Genomic DNA, 12,358 nt, shown 5'->3' with positions numbered 1-12,358 from the left:
ATTGGATGTTTCATGTGAACTGATTGATAATTTAGCCTTAGATGCATATTTTTTTTATTATTTTGTTGAACTTGCTGTCAGTAACTGCGAGTACTCGCAGATCTTTAATTAGTTATTTTGGGGGAGGGGGTCGGATCCCCCCAACATGTTTAACACCGCTACATTCTGTATGTATATGCTCGTCCCAAGTCCGGGCCTGTAATTCAGTGGTTGTCGTTTGTTGCTATGTTATAAATTTGTTCATCGTTCATTTTTTGTGTTCATAAAGTAGGAGATTGTTTTTCTCTTTTGAAGTGTGCCTTTTATTGCTGACTAAGCAGTATGCGCGTTGATCATTGTTGAAAGCAATACGGTGACTATAGTTGTTTTAAGGCAGAGGTTTCAAATTATAAACCATGACTGAGGAAACGGACCAAATAAACTCAGTGGTCATGCTTAAAATATAATTGACATATCAGGATGGTTTGCTTTTAACTGGCATCATTACAAACTGAAACAAAATACCGGAAACAGTTCGCAAATGTCTCGCCTCAACAAAGTCGAAAAAAAACCTAACTTTATGAATTTACAGTTCCTCATTATATCCCGATTTAAAACAAAAGCAAACACCAACATACATAGATAATTGCAGTAGAAAATAATGCGACATTCCTGACGTGGTACAGGATGTTTACAGAAACATGGGGTGTTCTACCTTGTTTTATGGCTAGCCAACACTTTGCCAATCGAAAATTTGTTCTGCTGTTATTGGTTTCGTATGTTTTTGTCTATATATTTACAGGTGTATAGCATGGGATCGAACACTAATACTGGAATGGAGTATATTTATTCTGCGCCAACTAATAGTAAGTTATGTTAATATAATCTTTTATCAATTTATCTTAACATTCTGACATATACTTTTGTTTGAGCGTTCCTTATTAAAGTGTAAATACGGAGAGGTACTAATTCTATAACATTAATAAATTCAACTTTAAAAAAGTGCCTATTGAAAGCTTCACAATGACGATCAAAATAAAAACAAATTCATATACATTTTTGTACTTGTATAGTTATATTCACTTACTTTTTGTCCTTTCATCTTTTTTAAACCGAACTTTCCCTTTCAACAGTCAGGATTTATGAAACTGGTTCTGGAAACGGTCTGCCAAACTGCCGCTGCAATCTAAACAGTCGTCACTATTTCTTCCGCAATGTGTATTACAGGAAATATTGAGCTATACTTCAAGCGATTAAAGAGGATACTGTAAAAAAAAAAATAACAAAATAGCTTATAATATTCATCTTTGAATATCTTTTCATCTTTAATCGATACACTAAAAATGCATAGCACTATGATAAATATGATTTGACCTAAGCGTTTGTTTATATTGAATGCATAACAATATGAACAATTCACGGGTTGACCAAATGAGAATGGAAGCAAGAGTTTATGCACTTTATAGATCTCAAATATTTATGGTAGTCCAATCATATATGTTACCTTCGGTAAACACATTATTTTATTTTGTTCAGAAACCGGGTGGAAATTCTGCTGTAATGAAAGCAAAAAGTTACATAAGATCGAAAACACCAGAATGTGACCAAGCATTGTCTGTCATTGCTTTATTTTGATGTACCATGAAACTGCCATGAGTTTTTTTTTATGTAAAGACGATCAATCGGTCTTCTTTCCTACATTTAAACGAATAAGAATATATTGTCTGTGAAACTAGCAGTAGTCAAAATAACCGTACGGTTTTATATGGTTGTTGACCATCTACGTCATCGCGTCTCTGGTACACAGCTACTTTTGTAAAGGTACTATTTCTGTATCAAACAATCTGTAGTAATGGAAATCTACTTTTAATACACATATTTTGTTACTGTTAAATAATTGTAATATTTAGGTACCTGTATTTTACAGTACTTGATTTGTACTTGAAATTTATGTACTACAGATTTTTGGTTACACCGTTACATTTTCAGCATTTTGAAAGTTTTTCGTTTTCGAAATCTCGTAATGTTATCTATACTATTAAACGAGAAGACCTCATTTTGGGTGTCGCTTCTCTTCCTTCCACAATAAATCAATCATCATGCCTTTGTGTCCTATAGGTAACATGCATAGTCGCATTTGTCATCCATTCTTATGATTATTCAGACTGAGTTATTTTGGGAGAAAAACGACAAAAAAGGAGTCCGGATATGATTCCGTCATCAGACTAACTTTTAGTCATAGATAAGACTTCCAGTTTGAAACATGGACAAATACAACAAATCGTATGATAGATAACAAAAATGAAAAAATAGATAAGCCAATCAGAGCGTACTCCATATCATGGTGTTTAGATCGCAAGAACCACAACTATTTTACTTCCTTAAGAGATGGTAATTATTTTTCGTGTTTATCTACATGTAAACTACGATTATAGTACTTTAATATATAGAGACTCTCTGTATTCTGTCCACTTTTTTTTTTAAATGTTTACTATTTAAGGGTTCATACCAGTTGCATATATATTAAAATAAGTAAAACATGTGACACAAGTACAACCAATCGTAGAGCATTCTCCATATTATGGTGTTTAGATCGCAAGAATCACAACTATTATACCTACTAAGAGGGGACAAATATTTTTCGCGTTTATCTACATGTCTGTATTCTGTCAGGGAATTTCTATGTTTGTATAGAAAGTTCCTGATTCTGTTTACTGTTTTCTTTGAAATGTTTACTATTTAAGGGGTCATACCACTTGCATATATATTAAATTAAGTAAAACATGCTCAACTTCATCTAAAACTACCTCGACCAGAATTTTTTTAATGAAGTGGGACAGGCGGACGAGACGGACGGACGGACGACCGAACAAACGGACGCACGGATGCACAGACTAGAAAACATAATGCCCATAATTGGGGGATGAAAATTTATTGTTAAAAGGGAAAATAGTGATTTGGCAAAAATGAAAGTTACATTGTAGGTAGAGATTAAAGGAGGCAGGACCTTTTTCGGGGTGTCGGGATCGGGTGTTTTTAAGCGGGATTTGGGATTGATCCTTACGGGATCCGAGAATATATTTTTCAATTTCGGGATAAGAATTTCTTTAAATTTTGCATCTCGGGATATCCGGATCAGGACCCATCCGACAACCCCTCAAATTAGCCTTAGTCGGTATTAGTCATTTATGTATATACATGATTCAAATTCTTCCAAAAATCACTGATGGATTGTCATAGAAGCATATTTTTTAGACTAATAATGGTCTATATATAAGCAGTTACATTTATTTCATGTTTGAAACGGTGCAAATTTTTATTTGATTTGACTTTTACAAAAAGAAGCAGTGTAGCAAAGGAAAAGAATAATTGTGGTCGTAGGCCAGAAACACGAATCTATACTATTAAACGAGAAGACCTCATTTTCTGTGTCGCTACTCTTCTTTCCACAATAAATTAATCAACACACCTCTGTGTCCTATAGGTACAGTGCATAGTCGCATTTGTCATCCATTCATATGATTATTCAGATTGAGTTATTTTGGGAGAAAAACGAGAAAAAAGTCATCCGGATATTGTCCCGTCATTGGATGAAATTTTAAGTCAGATTAGACTTCCGGTTTGCGTTTTTCTGTATACTTTGAACATACATATATATAAAGAATAAAGTGTATTTTCAGAATTCTATCTGCTATCATTTTCAAGTTTACTATCCCCGGCGGTCACAGAGTTTATTAAATAGAGAGGGTCTGCATACTATATCAATGACCACCATGGATCGATTAGTAAACTTAGAATTGAAAGAAAATACACTATATTTATATAGTAATGAATGTTCATAATATAAATATAAGCGCTACAAATATTCATGTGAACTTTTGATACCTTTTCTGAAATTCTCCAGTCATTAAATCTTTTACAAAATTCATTGATTACAAAAAAAAAAGAAGATGTGGTATGATTACCATGTTGAGACAACTCTCCACAAGAGACCAATATGACACAGAAATTAACAACTATAGGTCACCGTACGATCTTCAACAACGAACAATGCCCATACCGCATACTCAGCTATAAAAGGCCCCGAACTGACAATGTAAGACAATTCAAATCAGAAAACTAGCGGCCTTATTTATGTACAAAAAATGAACGAAAAACAAATGGGCGTTTTTCAATAAAAAAACATATTTTCTTGTATAATTGAATTTAACAGAAAGGAAACAAATATCGGACTTTGGAAAAGGGATAGGGCTTTTGATACCTTTCATGTTATTCTCCATACATAATATCTTTTACAAAAAATCATCCTACAACAGTTCACAAGCTGTATATGCCCGCGATTTCGCGGGTGTCTTGTAGTAATGTTAACATGTTAACACGGAATACTGTGATTATTGTTGGTATTATTTTTATGCCCCACCTACGATAGTAGAGGGGCATTATGTTTTCTGGTCTGTGCGTACGTTCGTCCGTCCGTCTGTTCGTTCGTTCGTCCGTCTGTCCCGCTTCAGGTTAAAGTTTTTGGTCAAGGTAGTTTTTGATGAAGCTGAAGTCTGATCAACTTCAAACTTAGTACACATGTTCCTTATGATATGATCTTTCTAATTTTACAGCCAAATTAAACTTTTGACCCCAATTTCACGGTCCACTGAACATAGAAAATGAAAGTGTGATTTTCAGGTTAATGTTTTTGGTCAAGGTAGTTTCTGATGAAGCTGATCAAGTCCAATCAACTTGAAACTTAGTACACATGTTCCTTATGATATGATCTTTCTAATTTTAGTCAAGTTAAATTGTTGACCCTAATTTCACGGTCCATTGAACATAGAAATTGAAAGTGTGAGTTTCAGGTTAAAGTTTTTGGTCAAGATAGTTTTTGATGAAGTTGAAGTACAATCAACTTGAAACTTAGTACACATGTTCCCTATGGTGTGATCTTTCTAATTTAATGCCAAATTAGATTTTTTACCCAATTTCACGGTCCATTGAACATGTAAAATAATAGTGCGAGTGGGGCATACGTGTACTTTGGACACATTCTTGTTGTACAAATATTTTAAGTACAATTGAAATCAAGTACTGAAAAATACAAGTACCTAAATATTACAATAACTCTAAAGTAAAGAAATAGGACTAAATATTAAAAGTAAATTTTTAGTACTACAGATTTTTTAGTACAGAAATAGTACCTCTTCAAAAGTAGCTGTGTAGGGTAGTTTCAGTGATGTTTCAGGGGCAATCATATTCAGTCGTATTTCTTTTTCTTTTTTTTCTTTTTTTTTGTTACTCATACTTATATTTTACAGTTGACTCATGTACTGGGACATGTGAGAATGGTGGTACATGGAATACAGATATGTGTGCTTGTGATTGTACACCTGGACATACCGGTAAGTTTATCCGAAAAGTAAATTTAGTTTATAGTTGTTGTTTTTTATGCACCGCTAGGAGCATTTTGTTTTTTCTGTGTGTGCGTCCATTCGTTTTTCTGTCACGCTTTCAGAATTTTTGGTCAAGGTATTTTTTTTTTTCAATTTTAATGCCAAAGTTTTGACTACTATTTTACGATCCACTGGCATAGCAAATTATAGTACAAGTATCGTTTCCGTTTACTATAGACTTTTTTCCGTAATTTTCCATAAAATTTCTCATCTTATGGCGACTCTCATCGAATGATTAAACGAAACAATTACTTTTTTATGCGATTGAATAATGTGAATATTGTTTGATCTTGTTCGACTTATTAATCAAATTAAAAATATGTTTTCCAATTAAATGATGAGATTAGTTATCTTTTTGTGCAATACATTAGGATATATAATTCTAGGAGTATTTTCTAGAGTATGTAAAGTTTTTTTTTATACGACTATTAGATAACGACCTATGAAGCGTAATATGTGTTCTGATTTTTATGCCCCACCTACGATAGTAGAGGGGCATTATGTTTTCTGGTCTGTGCGTCCGTCTGTTCGTCCTACTTCAGGTTAAAGTTTTTGGTCAAGGTAGTTTTTGATGAAGCTGAAGTCCAATCAACTTGAAACTTAGTACACATGATCCTTATGATATGATCTTTCTTATTTTAAAACAAAATTTGACTTTTAACACCATTTTCATGGTCCACTGAACATAGAAATTAAAAGTGTGAGTTTCACGTTAAAGTTTTAGGTCAAGGCAGTTTTTGATGAAGTTAAACTCCAATCAACTTGAAACTTAGTACACATGTTCCTTATGATATGATCTGTCTTATTTTAAAACAAAATTAGACTTTTGACACCATTTTCATGGTCCACTGAACAAAGAAATTAAAAGTATGAGTTTCAGGTTAAAGTTTTTGGTCAAGGTAGTTTTTGATGAAGCTGAAGTCCAATCAACTTGAAACTTAGTACACATGTTTCTTATGATATGATCATTCATATTTTTAAACTAAATTAGACTTTTGACACCATTTTCATGGTCCACTGAACATAGAAATTAAAAGTGTGAGTTTCAGATTAAAGTTTTAAGTCAAGGCAGTTTTTGATGAAGTTAAACTCCAATCAACTTGAAACTTAGTACACATGTTCCTTATTAGTTGATCTTTTTACTTTTAAGGCCAAATTAGATTTTTTACCCAATTTCACGGTCCATTAAACATGAAAAATGATAATGCGAGTGGGGCATCCGTGTACTTTGGACACATTCTTGTTAAGATATATTTTTCGAGTTATTCTTCACCAAGTTGACATCCCTAGTTTAAATACATATTCCTATTTTAGTACATTTGATCTTTAATTATTCCCAAAATAAACGATCCGTGCAGGATATATATATTTCATCAGAATAAAAGTAATGTTCATTATCTTTAACAGGGAATTTATGCACCAGTCAATGCTCAACGCAATGTTATAATGGAGCTGCCGTGAACGAATCTAACTGTGAATGTATATGCAACGAAAAACAGTTCGGAAGTAAATGCAATTGTCGATATCCCTTTACTGGTGGAAACTGTAACACGTGTAAACATGTAACTTGTGAGAATAATGGTGTATTTAATGCTATTTCATGTCGTTGTGAATGTTTACCTGGTTATGGTGGACTTCGGTGTGATGGTGAGTAAAACAATATGATGTTATATATCAGGGCTATGCATTACAATATGTTAACTGATATTAAAGGGATTTTTTTTTAAATTCATGACATGCTTTCACAATATTGTATCTTTCACAAAATTTTCAAATTTTACTGATGTCTTTCAAAAAATTCTAAGGTGTCCTAAAACTACAATAGCCTACTTGAATTTATTTTCGGTTTAGATTAATCATTTGAGCAATAACACTAATTTTCTTAGTTTTGTTTTCACACGTTTCCTTTATATATGAATGCCATTTGTTTGCAGTAACGTGTGGAGATACTGGTGATAACGCTACATGTACGACAGGAGCAACCGCAGGAAATTGTATATCAGATAATGTGAACATGGAGCAAACATGTATGGTATCGTGTAATTTGTGTGGTAAGAAAATATCTCTTCTCAGCTTGTTCAAATTAAATTTCTGATTTATGTAACATATCAAAGGTACCAGGATTAAATTTTAGTACGCCAGACGCGCGTTTCGTCTTCATAAGACTCATCAGTGACGCTCATATCAAAATATTTATCAAGCCAAACAATTACAAAGTTGAAGAGCATTGAGGATCCAAAATTCCAAAAGGTTGTGCCAAGTACGGCTAAGGTAATCTATGCCTGGGATAAGAAAATCCTCAGTTTTTCGAAAAATTCAAAGTTTTGTAAAAAGGAAATTTACAAAAATGACCACATTATTGATATTCATGTCAACACCGAAGCGTTGACTACTGGGCTGGTGATAAAAGATGTACAACGGTATTTTTCCTATTCTCCAGAAACGCATGTAATGCTCAAACTATACTTTTGACAGCTTATTTTGTTAATGACGGTAGGTTGTTTATTTTTTGCAGGGCTAGGTGTCACAATCATCAGCATTTTATGGGATTAAACTTCGCAAATATGGTTAACACTGGTGTGTGTCACTAAAATGAAGTATACGCTTCGCTTCTTACTTTCCTTTTAAACACATGACTCTGTCAACAATGTCGATGAGATGTGTGTTCCTAACTAAAATTTTGTCAAAAACCACGTGTCTTCTAGTAAAGATGAAGGTTCTTTAATTGAAAAATCTCTTTATTATAACCTCGAATACATCCCCTTTTTCGAACACAAAACTACGGCCAGTTTTCAGTTCTTCTAAGACTAAGCTAACAATTACAAATGTTGACATAAAATATTTTACCTTATCTCACTAGGTCCTTATCGGTTTACATGATGCTCAATGTTTTCAAATTCCGAACTCTTCGTGAAAAACGTATCTACATATGTGAATAAAGAAACCAAAAAACTTTTTTGTTAGGGCACCCTACTCCCAATAGCATTCACCTAACATCAAATGTTTGTAGTTCCTTTCACGCTCATGTCGGATTTTTCCCTATATGTCATGTAGAGTATCTTTGATTTTATTTCTTGCAGTGCTAACTTCTAATCATCTGCTTAATATAACGTATTTAAGCAATATGTTTCTTTTGAGTTATTTCTCTTTGACCAGAGAAATGTAGGGAAAACAAACTCATACACCGAAAAACATTTTCTGCAATTATTCAATTATTTTAAACAAAAACCTGCTTTACTAACCGAGAGTGGTTATACGTAAATATTGCCGATTGTCTTCAAAATGATTTGCTTATAGACATCGATTTAATGTTTTAATAATAAAAATTCTTGAAAGCAGATATCAAGTATAAGTCTCGACTATTAAAATATCTTTACACACTACACTTTATTTACATTTGTTTATAGTTGAACAATCACCTTCTGCCGTTCCAAGTACTACAACTTCAAGTGGTTCCGATTTCAGTGAGTATAGTGCAATATGCAGCACATTTATATGCATTATAGATTGAGGAGACTGTAGCTTACTGATGTTCAAATATTATAAATCGAATTTAAAATACTCACCAAGGTAGCAATCGTCCATATATTCATGTTGAAGTGGTTTTTTTTTTAGCTATTAGTTGTTGGTATCCTAGTAATATGCATACGACTAATCGCATTTTATTATTTATTAAAATGAAGAAAAAAAATTTAAAATGTCATAACATAAAGGGCATTTCCATAGAAATAACATGAAGTTAAAATCTATTTTGTCGAAAACGCTGTTATCCTCAACCATAAAACAATAGGAGGATACCGTTGGACTAACCTTACATTAATACTGTACTTTGATTCAAAAAAAAATTGTGTATGCCCTTAAAATTTAGTTATAACTCGAGAATGTTTGGTACTGTTGGAAAAAAGAAAAATAACAAATATACTGAACTCCGAGGAATATTCAAAACGGAAAGTCCGTAATCAAATGGCAAAATAAAAAGATAAAAAACATCAAATGAATGAACAACAACTGTCATATTCCTGACTTGGTACAGGCATTCTCAAATGTAGAAAGTGGTTGATTGAACCTGGTTTAATATTAAGGTGGTGTATTATCGATTGTGATCACTTTCGAGGCCATCAGAATCTTTGTTTTTTCACCCATTTTTTGTTATTCAAATAGGAACATTATCTTCCTTTGTTTATCTGAAAAAAGGGTATGTACAAAGAAACAATTCAATAGACATTACTCGGAGAAAAGCTGCCGGTTACAGTTTATACCAATAAAGCTAACACCGTTATATAAGTGCCATGCTTGAACACCAATACTTACCAAATCTACAACTAAGACAAAATTCTGCATGTGTCATGCACCAGGATGTACTAAATTCAACCCCGGCTAATTTTAATTCCTAATGATCCTCTCAAACATCTTATAACTTGTATCTTCAATAGAACCTGTCTTTTGGTGATTTTAGAGGCCTTATACATATCTTTGTCAGTTAAAGTGATAAAAGAAAAGCTTAACATGACACTTATTACAGTTTAAAGTTATTTATTTCAGCAGGGAACTATGATTTGGAGATCATCATTATCCTTATTGCGGTAGGTTTATTGTCGATTATATAAGTTAGGTTATAATCTATTATTAGAATAAAGTAAGTTTATTTACTTTTGTAAACCAAAACCTCTGATATTTTCAAAATATTTGTTTTTATTCCAACACTAAATAAAACCTTGTTCTCTTATTGTCCCAAACATTATCATTATAACGTGACAAAAAGTAAGTTAAAGATATTAGGCTTAAATGTGGGTACATCAAGGGAAAGTACTGTTTATCATGTAATCTGGAACTGACAAATATACACTTTCTAAACCTGGTAATTTTTTCTTCTTCTTGCAAATTATTTCATAAAATACACAGTTACCAGAATTTTACGTTAAGTCAATGATAAACCATTTTGAATTATATTTGATATAACTGTTAGTTTCTCATTTTGGCGGACTTATGCATTTATATTTCAATCCTTTGAAATTATAACAATTAAAGGGGAACTAGCTGAGAGGTATATCAAATATCTAAAGTAGGATTTTGTTCAATGATTAATGAAAGTCAAAAAGGAAAATAATAATTCACTTTTAGCAACCAGTATGGTTTAATTTGGTCGAATTAAGCTAAGAAACATTGATAATGAATTATTCACTTGCAAGTGAATAAATAGACCTCATTGAATCCGTTTTCGTGTGAACTTCAATTTAACCCCTTACGTAGAGATGGATTACACATGCAGTGTGTTTGTTCGGTTATTTAAAGAAAAAGAATGTCAGAATTGTGTTTAAAGTGAAACAAAGGTAAATCATTTGATTGACTGAGTCGATCCACAAAAAATCATTCTTAAACATGTAAAATCAATGATAAACATATAGTCTTAAAGTCATATGAGTGATTGTTGAAAACTAATGTTTATCCAATTCTTGAACCAGTGCATGTATATATCATAAACGTAGTCTTCTATGCACGATTTTTATCATGTTTGTACGCATCCATATAGTATAATCGTAAATATTATTCTCTCGGTCTGTTATGATGTGAAAATATGGCAGCTAATTAATTGTCGTGTTTTGAAGCCGTAGTTAATCGATTGTCACCTTTGTAAACAATCAACAAAAAAGAATATATATTTAACGTGTTTAAGATATACAATACGATTATAATAATGTATTTCAATGACTCATCCATGCGTATTGCGATCACCGCATTTTTACGAGTAAGGTTAAAAAAAATACGCTGAGTTCACTGCATACGGAAAACATATTGACAAATTGTTTACTGAAAGAAAGCAATTAAAAACAGTAATTGTTTTCTAAATATTAACAAATTAGAGAATTTTCCTGAGAAAAAATATATTTACATAAGTTTAATAATAAAAACTAGCTATTTAGTTATAAATCATATGCATTTTTTCAATTTGAATTTGCATATGACTTTAATATGAAATTAAACAGCCGAAAAAAAATCGAATTCCCCGTGTTCGATTTGTATTTCTATCTATGTTTTTGTTTATTTTTGTTTATATCACCATCAAAGACTTTTTTTTCGGAGGTCAGCTCGACAGTTATTTAGATGGCATCAAGGCTAAAATACACACGAATCGAAGCTACATATTATCAAGCCTATGACCTTTACATTTTTTTATTTTAGACTTTTTATCATTTGGAGAAATGTTTTACATGGTTATAAATCAAATATGAGAATTTGCGTCAAATCGGTGATTATGAATTTGACAGCTAGTACCCCTTTAAAGATTGTTTAGTCGGTTGAAATTTATTGTCGACACTGAAAAAACTTGTTAATCATAACTAAATGAAAATAACATGATAGGTAAAAGGAGACAATTCAAAGAACAGACCACTTTTCTGGTGCCAACATATCTGTCATCAATTCAGACCCAACTTTTCTGTTTTGATCAACTTCATTGACATTTGTCATTGTTAACATAAAGGTTGTGTTTTCTTTCTTCTTCGTCATTCTTATATCTATTGTTCCTTCCAAAATGCCCCCCCCCCCCCCGATAATAATAGTTATTTTTAGAAATTATTTTCTTTTTTTACTTTCAGGTCGCACTGTTGTTCGGACAAAGTTGATTTTACAAGAATTGAAGAATGTTCTAATAAAAAAAAGACTAAATGTTCCTGTGCACAAAAGTATTTTCATGTACATAACATTTATATTGGAATTTTGGTTGACAATGTTATTTGCATATAAAATTTTGACAATTACAATATCTCAAATGAACATATATAAAGGCATTCCCATACAAGATATATTATTTCCGTCCAAATAAGTTTATCTTCATTTTGTTAGGTTTGAGCTCTGTTTTTTTATTGTACGGGTATATTTCCACAAAGTATTTCATTTTACTAGATTTTTGTTTTAAAATAAAGATGTTTTTTATCAAA

General features: G+C 32.1%; 1 protein-coding gene across 4 annotated transcripts in view; it reads left to right on the top strand.

Moving 5' to 3' along the window:
* The window catches only part of LOC139517928 (A disintegrin and metalloproteinase with thrombospondin motifs 16-like), a 78,852-nt gene extending 66,494 nt beyond the window's left edge, over window positions 1-12,358 (top strand). For all 4 annotated transcript variants that reach the window (XM_071309482.1, XM_071309480.1, XM_071309483.1 and 1 more), the window contains 7 exons: window positions 782-845; window positions 5,286-5,369; window positions 6,828-7,067; window positions 7,355-7,471; window positions 8,828-8,884; window positions 9,966-10,003; window positions 12,017-12,358. In XM_071309482.1, coding sequence (XP_071165583.1) covers window positions 782-845; window positions 5,286-5,369; window positions 6,828-7,067; window positions 7,355-7,471; window positions 8,828-8,884; window positions 9,966-10,003; window positions 12,017-12,043 — 627 coding nt within the window. In that variant the 3' untranslated portion in view covers window positions 12,044-12,358. The remainder of the gene's footprint in view (window positions 1-781; window positions 846-5,285; window positions 5,370-6,827; window positions 7,068-7,354; window positions 7,472-8,827; window positions 8,885-9,965; window positions 10,004-12,016) is intronic.

The sequence above is a fragment of the Mytilus edulis genome, chromosome 3 (genome assembly GCF_963676685.1).
Source record: "Mytilus edulis chromosome 3, xbMytEdul2.2, whole genome shotgun sequence".
Classification (NCBI taxonomy): domain Eukaryota; kingdom Metazoa; phylum Mollusca; class Bivalvia; order Mytilida; family Mytilidae; genus Mytilus; species Mytilus edulis.
The sequence above is the reverse complement of the archived record's forward strand: the minus strand, read 5'-3'. Positions and strand labels throughout refer to the sequence as shown.